At 33.7% G+C, this 21,787-nt stretch overlaps 2 protein-coding genes and 1 pseudogene across 2 annotated transcripts; 2 read left to right on the top strand and 1 right to left on the bottom strand.

Annotated features, from left to right (window-relative positions):
* The first annotated feature begins 1,931 nt into the window (after window positions 1–1,931).
* LOC128164392 (E3 ubiquitin-protein ligase TRIM56-like) lies at window positions 1,932–10,025 on the top strand. The gene is made up of 3 exons (XM_052828184.1): window positions 1,932–2,082; window positions 3,341–7,150; window positions 8,034–10,025. The coding sequence occupies exon 2, from the start codon at window positions 3,346–3,348 to the stop codon at window positions 5,335–5,337; it is 1,992 nt and encodes a 663-aa protein (XP_052684144.1). The 5' UTR covers window positions 1,932–2,082; window positions 3,341–3,345; the 3' UTR covers window positions 5,338–7,150; window positions 8,034–10,025.
* Window positions 10,026–13,475: 3,450 nt separating this feature from the next.
* On the bottom strand, window positions 13,476–14,596 carry LOC128164605 (uncharacterized; annotated as a pseudogene).
* Window positions 14,597–15,237: 641 nt separating this feature from the next.
* On the top strand, window positions 15,238–20,258 carry LOC128166215 (E3 ubiquitin-protein ligase TRIM56-like). Its single transcript, XM_052831226.1, has 2 exons — window positions 15,238–16,498; window positions 16,846–20,258. The coding sequence occupies exon 2, from the start codon at window positions 16,864–16,866 to the stop codon at window positions 18,994–18,996; it is 2,133 nt and encodes a 710-aa protein (XP_052687186.1). The 5' UTR covers window positions 15,238–16,498; window positions 16,846–16,863; the 3' UTR covers window positions 18,997–20,258.
* Window positions 20,259–21,787: the final 1,529 nt, after the last annotated feature.

Raw genomic sequence — 21,787 nt, 5'->3', positions numbered from 1 at the left:
GCATTGTGGCTGACAAGTAAACGATATGATCTATATGTCTTTGTTATTAGGTGATTTTTTTCTTTAAAGCCTCTTGCCTTATATATGTATAAAAATCAAAGAACAATTTTACTGATTAAGTTTGTTACTGACTGTGTACAGATTTGTCGGTAAAGTCCATAGAAGGCGAGGCTCCGCCTCGCCTTCTATGGACTTTACTGATCCCGCAAATTTCTGTACACAGTCAGTAACAAACCTAATAAGTGTTTTGTTTTGTCGAGGACCTAAAGTTTGATATGTTAACAAACAAAAGATAATACATAACATTAAAATCCATAACTTAATTCTCTAATTTTTTACCTTCCTCGTCAGTCGTCTGTGCAAACCTGGATACCACATTGTAGGATCATAATATTACGTCACGGGCAAAGGGGGGGGGGTCACTCTTAATATTTTGGGGCTTAAAAATTAAAGGTATGATTGAATGTTTGTGTAAAAAAAATCAGCTCAAATAACGTTGCGTCCGCCATGTTGCCGTATAAATTTTGACGTTCATCGTGTAAAGAAATTTATAAGGCAATCGTGTGACGCTATTCATCAAATGACGTCGAGACATTCCAAACCGAGGCAAAACAAATGATTATATGGAAAGATACATACATGGATCTATGACATGAACCGGTAATACAAACTAAATTTAACAAACAATATCCATTTACCGAATCGCTTTGCTTTGACTACCTTTCAGGGGATTAAATTAGATGCACAGATTATCGCCGCCAGTGATTCTATTCGACGTACACTCAATCATAGTTGGAACATATGTATACGTAGAATAAAATCTTTGGGGCGAATCCTTTAAACAAATCAAAGTATTGATAATATTAAAAACGCTAACCTAGTTTGGTTCTTAAGGTAATTTACTTTGTGCAAGCTTGGTTAGAAAGAATCGATTTGATTTTTCTACATTTCAGCTTCTGTATGCACACTATATTTCCTCATCACTGCATGGCAGCCCCTGTAATGATGTGCTTAAGTCCCGCACATTAGATTTACAATAGCCCGTGCAATTATGTGCGTAAACCCCTGAAACTGGTTCTCTTACCAGTTTAAATTATGTATATTTTTGTTCATAGCGGGGGGGGGGGCTTATTTGAGGCACTGGAAGTAGAAGTCTAACGACACTAAGGCGCTGAGCTATGCTTGGTCCTTTTAAACTTAATACATATAATTTCTTGTATATCTCAAGTTAGTTCAAGTGTCAAGTAATATTTCAATGCTTCAGTCACACCTATCTTTTAAGGAATAGCGGAGCAAAACGACGACAACAACACCCAATCCGTTAGTTGTCCTTTGATGAGTATCAACTATGGCACAGCTGGACGTTTCCATGATCTAAGCATTGAAGCGTATGAGAGGAATTGAAAAAAAATACCGGAAATGTTCCATATAAACCAAGCAGTCAACTAACAGATCTCACGGTTTAAGTACAATAAAAAGTTAAAACGAATACAATAATTACGCTTAAAATACTGAGAGTTCTCGAACGGAAACTATCCGCTTGGTATCTGTCACGTCAATGCCAGTCCTATTAACCCTTTTCATAACAGGAAGTTATATCAGGTGAAGCGATAAGTCAAGTACGTGAAACAAACCGCATGAGTTCTGTACAATTGAAAATGCATACAAACATATATCTAATGTACTTTAAGTGGAACTGTTAGTCTTAACTATGCAAAAGGAGAGGAAAGGGTTGAAAATACTACCATCTGTTAGTCGGACGATTGCGTCATCCTGCGGGATGTAAATAAGCCTTTAAAAATTTATTATAAAAATTAGGATAAAGGGATGCAAAATATATTCAATATTTTATTTCATGGTCACAGCTGACGGTTATTGGCTCGACGTTTTTTCTATCGCTAATCAATATAGTGGACAAATCCGTGAAATTCGACAGACGTGCCTGGAGTGTTTGATAATTGTCTGATAATAAAAGAAGATTGAGTGCATTACAGTGTGCATTACATTAACGCTTGACAGTCCTCGTGTTCTGTCCCTAAAACTTCCGTACAGGAAAAATATGCGAAGACTATTGCAAAAAAGGTAATGTATTGTGTTTTAGCATCTAAACAGCTCTAGCAAGGCTTATTTAAAAGTTTGTCAACGTGTGTTGATCTAATGTTCGTAAACATATCACTGAGCACGAAAAACATTTGTCGAACAAATTAAATTAATATCAGAATAATAAACATGATTATTATGAGATTTGTCCCACTGTTGCAAATTTTACTATAAATGTTTACTATTATTAGTTTCACAAGGATTTTACAAGGATCTCAGAAATTTTTAATTACATAGCATATTTCAATTTCATATGTTTAAGTTTTTCATGATCAGATAAGTGTATGTCCTTGCAATTTAATGATTTATTTAGGTACCCAGCTTTAGGATATATGATATTTTTACAAAACTGAGGTTGCCTCATTACAGGATGCATAATTATAACAAATTAAAAATAAGACTACAGGTATATAGATAGCATTTTACTAATAATAATGTTAAACAAAGTATTCATTTTTAATTTTCCGTTAATCTATAACATTTTTTTCTGCTAAAAAACTGCATGATAGTTTTCAATAACTTAACTTAATGCATCATTTTGAAGCATAGACGTCATACTTTGTAGTACAGCGAGAACGGCCTCTCGCTTATTTTTCAGCGTGTACAATATAACGTACATCGAAATTGTAAGAAATAGCATTTTGTTGTTTTTAATTAAAAGATTAATTTTGCTAATAAATGAATAAATACGTACTTTCGAGGTTTGTAATATACTGTGTTGTCATAATGCACATTTCCCGTACTTTTTGTGTGAAGAAATTTATTGACAGCCTTAACTGCGTAATTTAACATATGTTTGATCTATGGATTTGAAACATATATTAAATATTTAGGAACAAAGCAACTGAAGTCGTGTATGAGTATCTTCATTTTTTTCATTATTTGTTTTCTCAACAACAATTCATCATTCTTAACTTTCCAATCATTAGAAAAAAATGAAATTAAATCATATTCTCATTATGTAGATTGCATGTCTGGCGCTAAATGTGTTTTAAATGCCTTTTAAATATGGATTGAACATTTAATGTGTTAAAACAAATATTTTAAAGAGAGTTTGGTTATTTATGCTTTTATTTTCCATTCAAAGCTTTCATAAACCACTTTCTAATAATAAGCTTTGTAGTCAACTATAAGAGTTTTCTATTACAAAAACAATTGTTTTGAAATAATGATGCTAAACCCAGCAATGCTAATATTATTTGAAATATTCAATTAAGGTTATATGTTACTCTTTTTGCAGTTAAAATGGATAAAATTGCTCAATCTTTAAAAGAGGATTATTTAACGTGTGTCATATGCTACGAACTATTCATTGAACCCAAAAGCTTACCATGTCTTCACACATTTTGTGAAGATTGTCTGGACATCTTATTAGACAAATCGTCACAGAAAACAGAATTGACCTGTCCAACATGCCGGGAAACGTTTACATTACCATCTAAATCGGCGTCTTCTTTGAAAACAAACTTTGTCTTCAAGGACATAATCACTAGATTGTCCCCCTCTAGAAAACCTTTGTCAACGCGATTATGCTCTTTCTGTATTCTGCATTCTAAAGAGGTTGAGGCTACCCACAAATGCGTAACATGCTTAGATTTATTATGTTCCTTCTGTGTGCGACATAGGCATCTCTTCACCAGACAGACTGCGTATCATAAAATAGTCAGTCTGAGCGATTATTTGGAGGGAAACTATAAGAAAGAGAAAGACCATGAAATACTTTGCGAACGACATCAAGAAAAAATACGATTCTTTTGCCCGGAATGTTTAGTTCCAATCTGTAGTGAATGTGCTCTGATGGAACATAGACATCACCAATATTTGCTATTTACTGAGGCAAGAAACGTCATCAATGAAGAGATGGATAAAGTTTTTAAGATATCGAAAGCACAACAGGAGAAACTCAAACACGCACATCAAGCCTTATCTTCAAAATCTGAAGAAGTATCATCAAATGAAACTTCCCTAATGACTGTCGTTGACTCAACATTTAAGGTAATTCAGTCTAAGTTGGACAAACATCGTCAAAGTATTCAAGATCAGATAAAGAAAAAGTCAAGTGTAGAGATGGATAAGATTAAAGCCTGTATGGAAGAAATTGTAGTTATTCAGGAAGGTTTACAGGAATCGGTCTTCTTCTGTGAAAATATTCTGTCCAACAGAAGCAATTTGGAAATTGTTTTCTTTCTTGACGACATGAAATCATCATTATTGAAATTATCAAATCAAGACACAACTAAATGCTTTGTTACCCTACCACAACTTGAAATTAATGTTGGAAAGGAACTTCAGGAGGTGTTTAATCTTAAACAAAATGTTTATGACAAAAAAGATACAAAAGCGGCTATAATGAGCGCTAAGTCGTCAACAAAAATTGACAAGGACACAATTACTGGGTCACCGAAAGGAGCTTGCGTTGAAACCCCGGAGAGGAAATCCGTCAAAAAGCCAAAATCACCTCCACATGGTTCAAAAACATCTGTAGTCCCAAGGTGTTTGAAATCTTATGATTTGTCTGAAATATCAAAGAAAAAGCTGTTAGGTTATTCTTCTATTACTTGGATTGGCAAAACTTCTTTCGGTCTCGCAGACAAACTAAACCAGAAAGCAATCATCGTAAATAATATGCATGGGAAAATTGTAGTCCATGCCCATTCGGTTAAAGAAATAGTTGCGATTGTTTATTTCAATGACTATATCGCATGTAAAACACAGTCGGGAGATATCGTAATTTATTCTTACCCGGAATGGAATTTGGAAAGAACTTTTAAAGGGGCTTATGCAATTTCATCATGCTCTTCTGAATTGATTTGGATAACGAAAAACAAGATCATGAACTTCACAAATAACTGTCTTGGGGAAAAGATAGTCAAAGATGAAAAGGGAAAGTCCTTTAAATTCCAAAAACCTTATCATTTCTGTTGTCTTCCAAACAAGTCCTTTGTACTCAGAGATATGTTTTCTGACAGTCTGTATATGCTAGATCAAAGAGGACACATCTCGGCAAGACTTACGCTACCTGGAGAGTTAGGTGCACTTTCATGCGACAAAGATAATCGCATTTACATGACCTGCTATGAATCAAATTCTGTCAGCGTTTTTGACATGAATGGATCATGTTTTAGTACCATTTCTCTGCGTTGCATTTTAGATAGACCCAAAACAATTTCTGTTCGAAATGAAGAAGCAATATTGATTGCAAATAAGTATGATGTCGTGCTCCTTTCGCTTAAATGAACACTTAGTGTAACTCTGTAAATAAACTATGATGGAATTTCTCTTCGCTATAATTTTATAATTAGGTACATGCTGATAAATGTTTTTTTTTACGTGTGATTTGTTGAGCCTAGTTACTGTAGAGTCACGATAGACGTATTTTAGACGAATTTAGACGCTATTTGTCATGATCCTATTTTCTATTTAGATACGATGAAATACGTTCTGATAAGATTATCCAGGTTTTATTCCTGATGCGACCTTCTAATTTCACGACACGAGCCCCCAATTTGGGACAATTGTATACGTGCAGAACGGTCCCGATGTGTTCTGTTGCGAAGGGACATGATACTGAGTGAGGTTCTTTTAACGATCAAGATGAAAGATGATCGCGATAAGAGTGACAACTCTGCCAAGACTATATATTTATATGACCATATTGACACATTGCAACTATACACAACGCGGCGTATTTTTTGTCTCTCTTGAGATTGTTAAATAGGATTACGAATAGGGGGATACGGTTATATGCGATATACTGCGCTTAGTAACAATGCCTTACGATTTGATATGATGATAAACGGATCATTAGGATTGAAAATAATTGTGTTCATTGTAAACATTTTTAGAAAAATCTTTTTTTTAAAGATTAACAAGCTTGTCACGACCGACCTCAAAATCTGGTTAGATTTGATGTCATATTACTTTGATAACCATAGAATAGTGGAAACGTAGCAATAAACTTCATTAAAATAATGTTTATAGATAAATGAATTTTTGGTTTTTGATATTGACTCGTGACTTCTAATGTTACGACCCTTAAATTTTTTATGTACAATCATATATTTACATCTACAAAGCATAATTTCCTCTATTTCTTACGGAAACTTATAGTTAATTCATAGCTCTATAGAAACACCCAGACTGATATCTACACGCCCTACTTATCGATTGGTCGAAATCTACAGCGGCTGAAAGTGACAGGACTGAAAATGACACGCCATGTTTATCGATTGGTCTGAACCTACAGCGACCTTAGTAAAATCCCGGACTGCACGAAATAATCATAACGATGCCAGACTCAAAGTCTCATAGGAGACGATTTGGCTGTTTCTTTTAGCTAACGTACTTTTGTACATTAACAGTAATTTAGGGAATTTTACTAACTTTTTATAATCAGTTTATTACAGGTGATTAGTTAAAGAAAGACGTTAATATAAACAATAAAATGCTTTCGTTGATGATTCATGCGGGTTAAGAAGGTAGCGATCATTGCAGGAAAAATTAACATAACCCGCTAACGCGGGTTATGTATTTTTCCTGCAATGTCGCTACCTTCATATCCCGAATGAATCACCAAAGAAAGCATTTTATTGTTTAAATGTTCGCAAATCGTTATGGGCATTTAACGATTTATCATAAGAAGGGGTTTCATTACTTCATGGTACGATGGAAGAATAGTTTGTTAACAAAATAAAATCACGTTTTTCGTTTTTTAAATAGATAATTCTTATATTCCGATATTCATTAATGTAGAACGATAAAATTGTTGATTATATATTATAAAGATGAAACACGTTTTTATGATCATCGATACGGTATACTGAGTACCCCCTCTTCCTGAGTGATGCATTTACTGACAGTGTTTATTCATTCTTTATACAAAAATTCCTGTAAACAAAAATCCACTTGTGGTTTATACATTTGTATCTTTAAAAAAAAGGTACAGACATGAAACACAAGGGGCACGAACCTGACTAGCAAAACCCCTACAACTTCTTGATGGCATCTTAAGTTAAATTCTGCTTCAATTCCTATGCCATCAATCTACTTGGTCTCTATGGTGGCATATCTCTGCCCCTTGTGTGCAAGTTATTTTTCCATCAAATATGTCGACATGCAAGATAAATATGTTGACATGCAAAATAATTATGTCAACATGCAACATAACTATGTTGACATGCAAGAAAATTGCAATCACATAAGAATTATACAAAATCTAAAAAATTCTCAAATATCGCCCACTTGTGACATCCAAGATGCTAGATGCTACCTTTTTATGTCGACATGCAACTTCTTTATGTTAACATGCAAGATAAATATGTTGACATGCAACTTATTTATGTCAACATGCAACTTATTTATGTCAACATGCAACTTTATTTATGTCAACATGCAGCTTACTTATGTTGACATGCGAGATGAATATGTTTACATGCAACTTCGCTATGTTAACATGCGAGATAATGCAACTTATTAATTGTATGTCAACATAACTTAGTCGCATGTTAACATAACTAAGTTGCATGTCGACATAAATAAGTTGCATGTCGACATAAAGAAGTTGCATCTTAACATAACCAAGTTGCATGTCGACATAAATAAGTTGCATGTCGACATAAAGAAGTTGCATCTTAACATAACTAAGTTGCATGTCGACATAAATAAGTTGCATGTCGACATAACTAAGTTGCATGTCGACATAAATAAGTTGCATGTTGACATCAATAGGTAGCGTATCTAGCATCTTGAATGTCACATTTTGGCGATATTTGAGATTTTTTATAACTCTTATTTGATTGCAGTTTTCTTGCATGTCAACATAATTAGTTGCATGTTGACATAACTATCTTGCATGTCAACATATTTATCTTGCATGTCCACATAATTAATAGAAAAATAACTTGCTCACAAGGGGCAGAGATATGCCACCATAGGTCTCCGATGACAATCTTCCATTTGTTCCTATCCTTGTCAGTCTGCCTCTATTTTCTTTCATTGCCAAATCTGTCAAACTTAAAGGAATACCTATCTTTCTGATCTTCGCCATTGTTGTTGATAGACCGAGATGGATGTCACGTGACCCATTTAAAGTGGAATTTATTCAAATCTGTTGTATTTTTTACCGTGCCGGTAAAAATTTGATTTTTTTTTTATTTCTTGTGTCTTTGTTATGCGATTGACTAATGCCTAATTTGTTTGAAAGTCCTATCTTAGTAAAGAAACGAAGCGAATATCTTAGTAAAGAAATGAAGTGAATAATCGAATCTTGTTTTTGTTATGCACTAAAATACGCCACATATACCTTTAACCAATAGAGTTATACATAGGTCTTAAGAAAAATACATACTTTTCAACCTTTATTGTTTTGAAATTAGTTTGAGACATGTTGTACATTCAGTCATCATAGTAAGAAATCACATCTCCCAGAAAAAAGAAAAACAAAAACAGGGCACGAGCCTTGTTTACATGACACAGATTTGTGAGGTATGTATCTTGCTTAAACCTTTAAGACTGACTCTCAAATTCATTTGATCACTAGAAATGCATTTCTAAAGCATTGTAAATAATAGTAACATAAAAATACAATTTGACCTAAATTGTCACAATGCCCCTTAAAGGGGCATGGTCACGATTTTGGTCAAAAATTATTTTTTTGATTTTAATGTTTTCAATGCTTCAGTAAGGCATTTTAAATAGGCAACCAAAATTTGAGTGTCATTTGATGAGTCATAAGCGAGTTACAGAGCTTACAATTCTTCGCTATGTAAACAAAGCGTTTGTTTAAATTTTGAACGTTGAAGTGAAAATTACAGTTTTAGACCTAAAATGAATGTGTTAATCGTTAGGCACTGTTTATTTATGCTTAAAATGAATAATAAGGTAGAAAAACCAGCTTTAAAAAGATTTTTTACTGGTATATTGAACCTATGTAAACAAAAACAGGGCACGAGCCTTGTTTACATGACGAAGAATTGTAAGCCCTGTATCTTGCTTAAAACTCAACAACTGGCACCAAAATTTCATTTTATCATTAGAAATGCATTCCTAAAGCATTGCAAATACTAAAAACAGAAAAACAAAATTCGACCAAAATCGTGACAATGCCCCTTTAAAGGAAACAGATGAATGTTTATATTTTAAATCCAATAAAGCAATAAATCAAAATTGCAAATTGGATTTAATCGCTAAGTATATGTAAATTCAGAACTACAACTAAATCTTATTTTTGCATACGAATTGCATTTAACCTGTTGGTTTTCCTTGCAATGTATATGTAGGTGTCTGTTTTTTCAACAACTGCATCTGTCTGTCTGTCTGTCTGTCTCTCTCTCTCTTTTTCTCTATCTCTCATGTGTAAAAGACCTAAACATCTAGGAAAAATTGGTGTAACTGTACTGCATACGTAAAACTATATGATTTTTGATGAAAAAAATAATAAGAGAAATCTGATATGGAAGTCATAATATAGAGTTTTTAAGCTAACATAATTTTAAAAAAGATTCATTTGCTCTTTTGATTCTACTTAAAATAATGTAAAAAGCGACCCATATACTAATGGTATTTTATATTCATTTGTATTTTAACAGAAAATTTATGAAATGTGGATAATTATTTATCATATAGTAGAGAGAGAAATATTCGCCCTCGTTATATTTTCGTCCCTTCAACAATTTTGTCCGCGGGCATGAGACTGGGCAAATGATCTGAAACGACCTTGTATGGGCGAATTTAAGACGGGGTGAAACTCATTGCAAAGGTAAAAGGGCGAAATTACACGGGCAAAAGTAACCCTGTACACATTATTTTGTATATTATTGTTCTACTTATCTACAAATATAAAAATGTTACATACAAAACAAGTAACCAGCTTTTTCATGCTAGGTCATAGTTAACAAGAAAAAATTAAATTATCGGTTTACCTTTATAATGGACCCTCCTCCAAGCATCCTTTAGGATGTAAAGGATGAGGGTCATTCTATGTAATGAGCCTGAGGCTCAAGAGGGTATCATGTAGCATTATCTCCGAGTGCAGCGAGGCGTTACTCAATTCAAAGAAGTTAAAAAATGACCTGTGTGACGTAAACACACCTGTGGTCAGTGGTATATAAAGCACAGCTCCACGTGCCGAAATCATTCTTGAAAGCTTGTTTGTGACAACCAAAAATATAAATTGGGAGGGTAATTTTCCTCAAAGTTTTATCAATTCGGGTTGGGTACATGATACCCTCTTGAGCCTCAGGCTCATTACATAGAATGACCCTCATCCTTTACATCCTAAAGGATGCTTGGAGGAGGGTCCATTCTATTACATATCGCCTTTCGGCTCTACGAGGGTATCATGTAGCATATTTAAAGAGTTGGTCACAAACAAAAAATTTAGAATAAAGACATTATTTCAAAAAATTCAATAATTTTTTAAACATAAAATAAAAAAGTCGAAATAAACCACATTTTAATCAATATCAAAATTCATACATATCATAACATTACAATAAGTAATTTTTTATTACAATTTTAATTGATTTTATCAACAATGTAAAAATAGTACACCATCATCAAACAGTCAATTGTTTATCTATTTAACACTGTATTCGCAAAATGTCCATCAGAATCACATCCAGCTATATTCACTTCTTTATAGTAAAACTTAAAGAATGTCTTTGATGAGGACCAATTTGCTGCATCCATAATTTCTTTTATCGATACGCCTGACGAATAAGCCACCGAAGCGGAAGTTCCACGGAAGGAATGTGCAGTAAAGTTCCTGATTCCTGACAGTTCTAGGACATTTTTCAGCCATCTTGCTAACGTACATGTTGAAACAGGATTGAATGTTTTGTAGGAAACAAATAATGTAGATGATTTTCTATTGTTTTTGGTTCTTTTTAAATATTCATGTAACGTGGAAACCACACAAAGTCTGTTATCAGAAAATTTATGTAAAACAACTCTATGTACAGGAGTCCCAGGTTTACATGTCTTCAATAACTTCTGAATTTGAAAAATAACCTTATCGGCAAACACTGACATATTATCTCAAATCAAGAGCCAAAAGTGCCTGGGCACTTGAAGCTGTTGTAAGCGCAATAAGAGCTATTAATTTAAAAGTTAACAGACGTAAAGATATTTCATGTACTGGCATTAAATTGCGCAAAAAACACAAAACCTTTGATACATCCCATAATGTTCTCACTTTTGGTCTACTTGGATTCAAATTAAAATATCCTTTCATTAATTTTGGAAGTAATAATGGTTCCTTAACCCATAAAACACCAAAATATGGCAAAGTGTTAATCAACATTGATTTATGAGTATTCACAACAGAATATGAAACTTTATTACTCATCAAAGAAATCAAAAATTTTACAACTATTTCTTCAGAGGCTGAAAAGGGATTGGTTTTCCATTTAGAACACCAAAGTATCCATTTTTGCCAGCAACATTGGTATTGTTTGTTTGTGGCCGGACGTAAGGAAGCAAGGATGATATCACTATCGAATCTTGCCAGTCCTTTGTCATAGAGGGATCTCCTGATACAAGACAGGCGGTTAGAGTTATCTTGCGGAGTGGATGTAGCTCTCCTGAGTGTGGCATCACTAAGAGATCCTTGTGTCGAGGAATTCTAACAGGAATAGAAATCAAAACAGACATAAGTTGCGGAAACCAAGTTTGAGTTTTCCATAACGGAGCAATAATTATTGCCTGTCTAACTCTATCTTCTAAAATCTTATTAATTATCCTACCAATTAATTTAAAAGGTGGAAAAATATATGGAAATAAGTTTGACCAAGATAAAGTGAAAGCATCAATATGAAAAGCGTCAGGATCAAAACTCCAGGAAACAAACTTTCTCATTTGTCTATTTATACGAGAAGCAAAAAGATCTATGTCTGGAGTAAAAAATTATTTACAAATTCTCACGAAAATATCGTGTTTTAACATCCATTCCGTAGAATCAGCAAATTGCCTAGAAAGTAAATCAGCATAAATATTTTCACATCCGGGCAAATATTGGGCAGAAATGAAGAGTTCTCTTTTTATGCACCAATTCCATATTTTTACTGAAAGATCATCAAGTTTTGAATGCATGCCACCCTTTGCGTTAATGTAAGAAACAACTGTTGTATTGTCCGTTTTGAAACAAATATGTATTGAACTGTATTCTTTGAAAAATGATTTTAGTGCAAAATACACGGCCATTAATTCTAAAAAATTGATATGATATGATGATGTCCATCTACCTCCTGTCATTTTATTTTCAAATCTAGCACCCCAACCTTGCAAGGATGCATCAGTTTCAACCCAAAAATCAATTGGTCTTGATCTAATATCTTTTCCATTTAGAGATTGTATATTTCTACACCACCATTTTATCTCATTAATACTTTCAACAGAACAAGTCATGAAAGAATTATAATCATCACCATTCAATTTTAGATTTTGATCTTTATCTCTTTCTAAAGCCCTGTAATGCAAAGGTCCTTCGAAAACTGCATTACAAGCATGAACCAATAAACCTATCAATGAGGCCAATTGCCGGATTTGAATTCTTGGATTAGACAAAATTAATTGACTTTGTCTTAAAATCTTTTCAACTTTTTCATCTGTCAAATAAACTTTGAATTCAACTGAATCAATTATAACTCCAAAGAAAACAATTCTCTGTGAAGGAACGGTTATAGATTTTTTATCATTTATTGTGAAGCCAAGATTGTTTAATTCTGACATAACTATATTTGTTTGTTCTTGACATGTAGAAAATGTCTGATTCATGATCAGGGAATCATCAATATAATAGCAACATCTTATGCCATTTTCCCTAAAAAATGCATATACAGGTTTCAATATCTTTGTAAATATTCTCGGACATGATGTTAATCCGAAAGGTAGTACTACAAATCTGTAAAATTTTCCATTCCAAGAAAAAGTTAGAAATTTTTTGTAGTCTGGGTGAACACTGACACTAAAATATGCATCCTTTAAATCAACTGAAGTAAGATAATCATTTTTCTGAATCAGTTCTAAAGCATATGTCAAATTTTCTTGTTTGAAATGATAATATTCAACAAATTCATTTAAATATTTTAGGTTTATGATTGGCCTGAGATTACCATCTTTTTTAGGTACAAGGAAAATATTTGAAATAAAAGCATCCGAAATATCTTTTACTTCTTCAATTGCACCTTTATCAACCAACTGTTTTACTTCTTTTGATACCATTTCAGATTCTACTGCATTAAAATGAATTTGTTTCGGAAAGAATGTTTGAAGAGGTTGTTGAAAGAATTCAATTTTATAACCTGGTTCAATTATATTTAATATCCATCGGTCTTTTGTAAATTTTTTCCAGTAAGGTTTATTCAGTTTTCTCACCTTTACTTGTTGTAACTGTACTGCTTTTTCATTGCATTTCTGTACTGGAATTGTCCCCTTTGACCTCTGCCTCTTTGGGAAGGGTATGATGAATGCTGGCGGTTTTTGCCTCTGTATGGGTTTTGGATGGGTTGATACCCTTGGTTTGACATGTAGTTTTTTGCTTGAGTTGTATTTTTAAATTATGTATCATAGTTCGATTTCATTCCAATTGGTTGCTTAGTAATATCACCCATTTCTTTGAGTTTAGAGACACAATTGTCTCCAAACAAGTGATCAGTAACTGGGATTTCAGAAGAAGCAATTTTGCGATATCGAAAATTCAAAACATTTTTTATTTCATTTCTTCTTTTCATAGAGACATTGTAGAATGCATTGCCAAGCATACTTATTGAATCAGCCAACATCTTTTTACAAACGTGAGGCTCAAGTTCTTTTTTATTTACAAGCATATCAGCCATCTGTACTAAAGGTATCATACCCGTGGCTAAAGATTTTTGAATTACTTGCAAAGTGAGATCATCTGAATGGGCCTGCTTATTCATGGCATCCCATATTTCTTTATTGACACGGGGAACTTTCAATAAATTACAGTTTTCTGGTCTGTCATATTTTTTTCTCTAAATCAACCATGCTTTCTTTGCTACTTTTAATAGAGATGGCTGCATTTACAGCTTTTCCAAGTGCTTCATTTACTTTTGGACCAGTTTTTTCATTTGCATTTAATTGTGGGATATCCCAATCATTGTTATCAATTGTTATCTGAATTGATTCATCATTTAAAATCCCCTTAAAACTTTCTTGAGGGTCAACACCTTCAATAGAGGGAGAAACTTGATCATTCAAATAAGAAAAATCAAAGTCAAAATCATCAGGGGTTTCGTCAAGAGTCTGTCGTGAATCATAATCAGGTATGTTTACCAAATTTCTTAGCGGTCTATTGGGTACATTTTGTGTGAAATTACCGGGAGAATTATTACCCGAAGTGCGCACCGTAGTTTCGGTGGACCGCATGTCATTTACATTGCACGTATTACGTGCCATACTATTGGAACTACCCAACTGTTTTACAGTGTCAGTGAGTGAGGAAATAGATTGTAAGATTTTATCTATTCCTAATTGATTTTTTTAGCTCGTCAACATTAAATTCTTGAACACATTCAGTCTGAGTTTTTGACTTTTTAGATTGTTTTGTCACCCGTGGTGGCGGTGCACTTGCACTCGCTGAACATGAGGTCTGCGCTTTGCGCTTCATTCCTCTAGTTCTTTTATTTGTTGCATTTGTTATTGTGTCCTCCATAACACTTCGTGTCCGGGGTTTATCGCCAAACAATTCATCTATGTCTGAGTAATTCTCATGGTCGCTTCCCATGAACGACAGGACATCGTCCTGATTTTCCGTCATTACGGTAAAGTACCCAACTTTGTAATAACTTACCTTACCAGTATAACGTTACATAAAATTAAATAAGGTAGCTGTTTTACAGCAGAAAACAAGACAAGAAACCTGAACAACGTTCTAAGTTTTAATACACACCGTTATAAGATGTTCACCTGTTGTACAGGTATAAACACACGCCGCTCAGAGAAAAAGAATGATTTCGGCACGTGGAGCTGTGCTTTATATACCACTGACCACAGGTGTGTTTACGTCACACAGGTCATTTTTTAACTTCTTTGAATTGAGTAACGCCTCGCTGCACTCGGAGATAATGCTACATGATACCCTCGTAGAGCCGAAAGGCGATATGTAATAGAATGGAACACAAATATTATAGCAATATAAAACATTGCTAGACGCAATAAAAATCGTCAAGTTTTGTTTGTTTGTTTTTATTGCAATTGCTATGTTTCTGAATAAATACCAAAAGTTAATCATGCTTTTTATATGTTGCTTCTGATCTTGAGCAGGTTATGGCCTTGATTTAAAGTGTAATGAAGGCAGAGGTCATACCATTATCACAGTAAAGATGGCATTTAAAGGTCCCGCTAGTAACTTTTAAAGCAGAAACATTGGGCGCACATACTTTGCTTAATGGCATATCATCCAGATTTATCGGACAGCGTCTTTTATAAATTAAAAAAATGTATTTGTTAAATACGACACATTTCCTCGTTTAAGAAGTATGATGGCTGATCCCGATCAAATATTTTCAATATGTTGTGAAATCTAGGCCATATCATGTATATATTTCCAAAAAGTGAGAAAAAAAACTAACACTTACGAAGAGAAATAACAATGCATTTTTTATTCGAAGATACAGCATGATTTCTAATAGAAAATATATGTGTGCAAATAAATCTTAGAGCAATTGAAAACAAACCTTAGCCATTGAATTTGAATGGGTAATGTTCTTGTCAAGTTGATAAAAGTATATAGCAAGAGTCATTCATATATAATGCACCCCTTCCACATACACACACATTTTTTTTTCTTTCCTTTAATAACTTTTTAAAAACACAACATGATAAGTTTTAATTTCAATAGAAAACTAAGAATAATAAGGGTATCGGTCCTCAAATAAATCTAATCTTGGCATCGGTATCCTCAGGACATAACTGTTTAGGAGCATTGATGTAAAATGGCACCGTTATGCTCAATAGTCTTTGAACATGTATAATTAAAATTGCTTCCCTAACCACAATTGGCAAAATGGCAAAGTACAACTTCAAATTCAGTGCGTTAATTAATGAATTATTTTATTTTACAACATATAGCTGAGGTTTTTTTAATCATCTTTGTTCGGAAGTAAAAAAAAATTAAATGGCCATGACAATCTAGCCTCGCTCAGAAATAGTGTTTATCGGGTGTTTACACACTCAATAGCAAGACAGGTAAAGCTCAAATTGTTTCCTTTTAAAGAGTTTATTAAAAGCGCAGAAGGAGCTTATCAGGTGACATGCATTTACCGGTAATATCATTGATCGTTTGAGGATTTTAATAGTAGATATAACGTTGACCGATTTTGTACTTAAAAGGCTACCTGCAGGTGTGAGAAAAGGATGTGGAGAATTCTGAAATAAGGTAATAAAAAATGGGATCGAGATATCGTTGCTGTTATTTTCCCCCTTTTAATTGTAATTAAAGACGCTCAAATAACAAGTATCATACTAATCATAAACTAGTGAGGAATGTCTCTTAGATTTAGAGTTTATCGTGCAAAATCTGCTTGTCTGAAAAATATAACATTTTGATCTATAAACTTAAGTAAGAAACACTTCAAAGTAATACCTGTTCATTCGAAAATATAATCACTTTCATCAATTAACAATCATTAGATTTGCCCCCATTTATAACCGCCTAGTAATATTTGTCCACTAAATGTTAAGCTGTGTTTTGAATAATAAAGATATAAAACGATTCTTTTTCAGTTGTTCACTGTAGTAAAAATGGATACAATAGCTAAAAGTTTGAAAGAAGACTATTTGACATGTGTGATATGCTACGAACTATTTATAGAACCCAAAAGCTTGCCATGTCTTCATACATTTTGTAAAGGTTGTCTAGAAATCCTATTGGACAAATCGTCAAATAAATCAGAATTGACCTGTCCAACATGCAGAGAAACGTTTCCAATATCATCTAAATCGGTGTCTTCTTTGAAAACAAACTTTATCTTTAAGGACATAATCACTAGATTGTCTCCCTCTAGAAAACCTTCGTCAACACGATTGTGCTCCTTCTGTATTCTGCATTCTAAAGAGGTTGAGGCTACCCACAAATGCGTAACATGCTTAGATTTATTATGTTCCTTCTGTGTGCGACATAGGCATCTCTTCACCAGACAGACTGCATATCATAATGTTGTCAGTCTGAGCGATTATTTGGCGGGAAACTATAAGAAAGAGAAAGATCATGAAATACTTTGCGAACGACATCAAGAGAAAATACGATTCTTTTGCCCGCAGTGTTTAGTTCCAATCTGTAGTGAATGCGCTCTGATGGAACATAGATATCATGAATATATTCCATTTGCACAGGCAAGAAATATCATTGAACAGGAGGTGGATAAATTGTTTAAAATATCAAAAGCAAAGCAAGAAAAGCTTAAAGAAACGCAACAATATCTTAGTTCAAAATCGGAAGAAGTATCATCAAATGAAAGTTCCCTTTTAGCTAGTGTTGATTCAAAATTTAAGGAAATTCAGTCTAAGATGAACAAATATCGTCAGCAAATAGAGAAATTGATTCAGAGAGAGTGCAATGCAGAAACTGAAAAAGTCAATGCCATTTTAAAAGAAAATGTGAATTTTCAAGAGGGCTTAAAAGAATCGGTGTTGTTCTGTGAGAACATTCTGTCCAATAGTACTGATTTGGAAGCTGTTTACTTCTTCGACGATATGAAATCGTCTTTGTTGAAATGTTTAAATCGAGATGAAAAGGAATACCAGGGTTCTTTTCAACGTTTAGAGACCAATGTCAAAAACAAAATCGATAGGCTTTTAAATGTAGTAGAGACTTTTGTTGACGATAAAGCAAATGTTAAAGTCGGGGTGAAGTCTGGTACCTTATCTGTAGTAGACAAAGGAACAAATACAGTGTCCGAAGATGAAACATGCATTGAAAATGGCAACGTCAAGACAAGAAAAAGTAAAACACTACCTGAGAGAAAAGACACAGAAACAGCCTCGATGATTATTGCATCCAAAGATCGAGCTAGCATTGAAGGACGAAGTAAAGATACACAAGAGAGAAAATCAGCCAATGAATCAAAGTCAAAGAGTCAAAGCACACTCCACACAGACAAGGCACAATGTCAAACGTCTATTGTACCAAAATGTTTAAAAACATATGACTTATCGGATGTATCAAACAAAGATGAAAGATGTTACACTTCCGTTACATGGATTGACAAAACGTCTTTTGCCATCGCCGACGAACAAAACCAAACTGCCATCATCATCAGCAACGTACATGGAAATACAATAGTTCGTTCCCATTCAGTCAAAGGAATTGTTGCTATTGCTTTTTTCCATGATTATCTTGCATGTAAGACACAATCAGGGGACATATTTATCTATTCTTATCCGGAATGGAAATTGGAAAGAACTTTCAAGGGAGCTTACGCACTCTCATCACGCTCATCTGAGTTGATATGGGTTACGAAAGAAAAAATTATAATTTTCGCAAATAACTCTATTGAGGAAAGGAACATAAAGGACGAAGATGGGAATTCTTTTGTATTTAGAAGACCTTTCCAATTTTGTTGTCTACCTAATAAGTCCTTTGCAATTACAGACAAGGTTCTCGATTGTCTGTTTATAATAGATCAAAGCGAACACATTTTAGCCAGAATCAAGCTACCTGGACATATCCGGGCTCTTTCGTGTGACCAAGATAATCGCATTTATATGACCTGTTACGAAACCAACTCCATCTGCATTCTCGATACGAACGGAACTTGTTTGAGTACTATCTCTTTGAAATGTATTCTGAATAAGCCACGAACAATATCTGTTCATAGTGAAGAAGCAATTTTGGTGACAAACAAGTATGAGGTTGTGCTCCTTTCGCTAAAGTGATACCTTTTATAATCGAGTTAATGAAATTAAGAACATTGCAAATATCTAAACAAAGTTTTAAAATTAAAAAAGAAGATATAAAAATTGAAAACAGCGTAGAAAATGTAGAGGATCCAGCAAAACAACAAGTGAAGAGTCGGTTTTGACCCTGTTGCAAAAGAACTGGCTAGTTGCGTATCTAGATGAAAAGCTATGTATTGTGCTGCTTTTTAAGACTTTGCATGATAACGATATTTAGTTGTGCTTGTTATTGTAGAACATTTATAAAGGAAAGACTGTAAGTGAAACTAAAAAATTGCTGAGTTACCAGGCAGTGAGTAATTCAATGTGCACTTCATGAGAGTAACTTACTTAATCTTGTATTCCTGTTGAGTAAACATGGATCCTAGCTGTGTTGCAATACATTTTTGTTAAATCCAATGCACTGCAAGACACTTGCCATGAATAATGTTTAAGATTGTCAAATGCCTTTTAAAATTTGACAGCTTTGCATGTTAGATGGACTTTAAGTTAACGACGTAATTATGATGAAACAAATTTTAGAGCATTTTTTTTTTTATAATTGAATACTTGTTCAATGGAAACAAGACAATATTTGAATTAATAATCCTCGGATGCCCATGTGTCGTTACAATAAGAATTTGTGCCACATAAGGTGCATGGTTAAATTTGTTCTTTTAAATCAGTAATAACAAAAATATAAAGGACTTTTGTTTCTTCGTATGACTATCACATTATATTCATTCTTTTTTTCATCAACCTCGGACTAAATCTCGCGAGATACGCCAGGAAAACAAAAGGGACAGACTCTAGGACCGCACCGAATTAAGGACCTCCGATGACAATATCGTACAGGTTTATAGCTTGTCATGATTTCAATAGATTATTTATCGATAAGCAAATATTAAATGGTGTGCTATATGTAGACACAGACTGATGATTCATGTAACTGATTCTTTATTATTATTTACCCAAGAAATGCTAGTTAATCAGTTAGAATAAAAAAAAATTCTCTATAATAACCAAACAGACTGTACTGGTGTTAGCAAAGAGGGGAAAATGGTTCACGTTTCAATTTGTATAAATTTAAATTTCAGATTTTCCATGCAGACTTGATTAGTAATTGTAAAATTGTAAAATATTTTATTCGACATATACATGTATCATATCATTTTATATATCTGAACATCAACTGTCTATGTATTATGAAAAATAGAAATGTACATGTGTAGGATATAAATAAATTGAACAATAAATTTTGATTTATAGGTTTTTATGTTTCATTGTTTGCGGAAAGATCGAATATCGATCTCCGATCTACATTTTAAGGTATTGAAATTTTAAATAAACAATAATGCTTGTACGTATTTTCGTATTTTATTCCGAAGAACAATGTATATAACGCGTGTCAAAATGCTTAACAATCACGGGAGCCAAATAATCGATTGAATAAAAGCAATATGAGCTGTATTTAAGATATTTTGGTCAAATTTCTGCTTTCATAGAATAATGTGACGGCATTACTCATTTGCCTCCTTTTCGTTACCTAAGGGTTCATCCCTCTTTCTTACCACATTCGTCCAACTCTCAAATCGCCCTCTCATTTAACTCTCTCGCCCCATTCTTTCACTATTTCACTCTATTTCTACCAATTTGCCCTACTTTTCCTCCAACTTTTTCATCCCACTTGCACCTCACTTTTTCACACTACATTTTCTCTCAAGAGCTCCCTACCAATCGAAGTCTCTCACATCATTCGCCAAACTCTCTCAACCCAGTTCTTTCTCTTTTTCTCACTTTCATTCTCACATTCTTACCCCCCCCCCAATCCTATTTTCACTGTCTATTTTCACTATTCTCACCCGTCCACTCCCTCTCGTACTACTGGGAGCCAAGGCTAAAAGAGTGAGCAATTAGGAAGGAAGGGTAGGGTAAGACGAAAGTGAATGGGGATATTTAGTGAGAAAAAGAAAGAAAGAAAGAACAATGGAATAGGGTGCTTCACATATTAAATATTTCGTTCCATTCTCCCGACACTCACTCTCCCCCTGCATTCCTTCTGCCTAACTATCGCTCTCAAAGATAACTACAAACTAAAGAACTTAATTAGGGCTGCAAATATGAACATCAAATGGGTTACAGTCTACCTGTTGGCCATGCACTGATTATTTACTAATTAAGCTTCATTGTCAATATTTCAATATGATCGACACTGCCAATGCTCACAAATTCTCTAATTACTATGATAAGGATCATTTTTTAAAGTTGCACTAATTTCTCTTCAACGGCGGTTTGCAAAATTCAAGTGCACATTTAATGTCTCAAAGAATTCTAATACAAGCAGCTGCGTTTTGATTTTCATGAAATTACTTCTTTATAATATTTACATCTACAAAATATTATTCCCTATATTTCTTACGGAAACCTATAGTTTATTCATAGCTCTATAGAAACAGCCAGACTGAAATCTACACGCCCCGTTTATCTACAGCTGCTGAAACTAATAAGAAACTGACAGGACAGATATAGACACGCCCTGTTGTTTATCGATTGGTCTAAACCTACAGCGACCTAGAAAAAAGCACGGACTGCACGAAATAACCATGACGATGTCAGACTCAAAGTCTCACAGGAGACGATTTGGCTGTTTCTTTTAGCTAACGTTCTTACGTACATTGACAGTTATTTAGTGAATTTTACTTATTTTTCATAATTAATTAATTTATTAGTTTAAAAAGATGTTTATATAAACAATAAAATACTTTCTTTGATGATTCATGCGGGTTATAAA

This window comes from Crassostrea angulata, chromosome 10 (genome assembly GCF_025612915.1).
Source record: "Crassostrea angulata isolate pt1a10 chromosome 10, ASM2561291v2, whole genome shotgun sequence".
Lineage (NCBI taxonomy): Eukaryota > Metazoa > Mollusca > Bivalvia > Ostreida > Ostreidae > Magallana > Magallana angulata.
Note: the sequence above shows the minus strand (reverse complement) of the source record. Positions and strands in the feature narration are given on the sequence as shown.

Excerpts from the sequence above, each read along its gene's own strand:
- LOC128166215 (XM_052831226.1), top strand. The coding sequence starts at position 16,864 with ATGGATACAATAGCTAAAAGTTTGAAAGAAGACTATTTGACATGTGTG.
- LOC128164392 (XM_052828184.1), top strand. The coding sequence starts at position 3,346 with ATGGATAAAATTGCTCAATCTTTAAAAGAGGATTATTTAACGTGTGTC.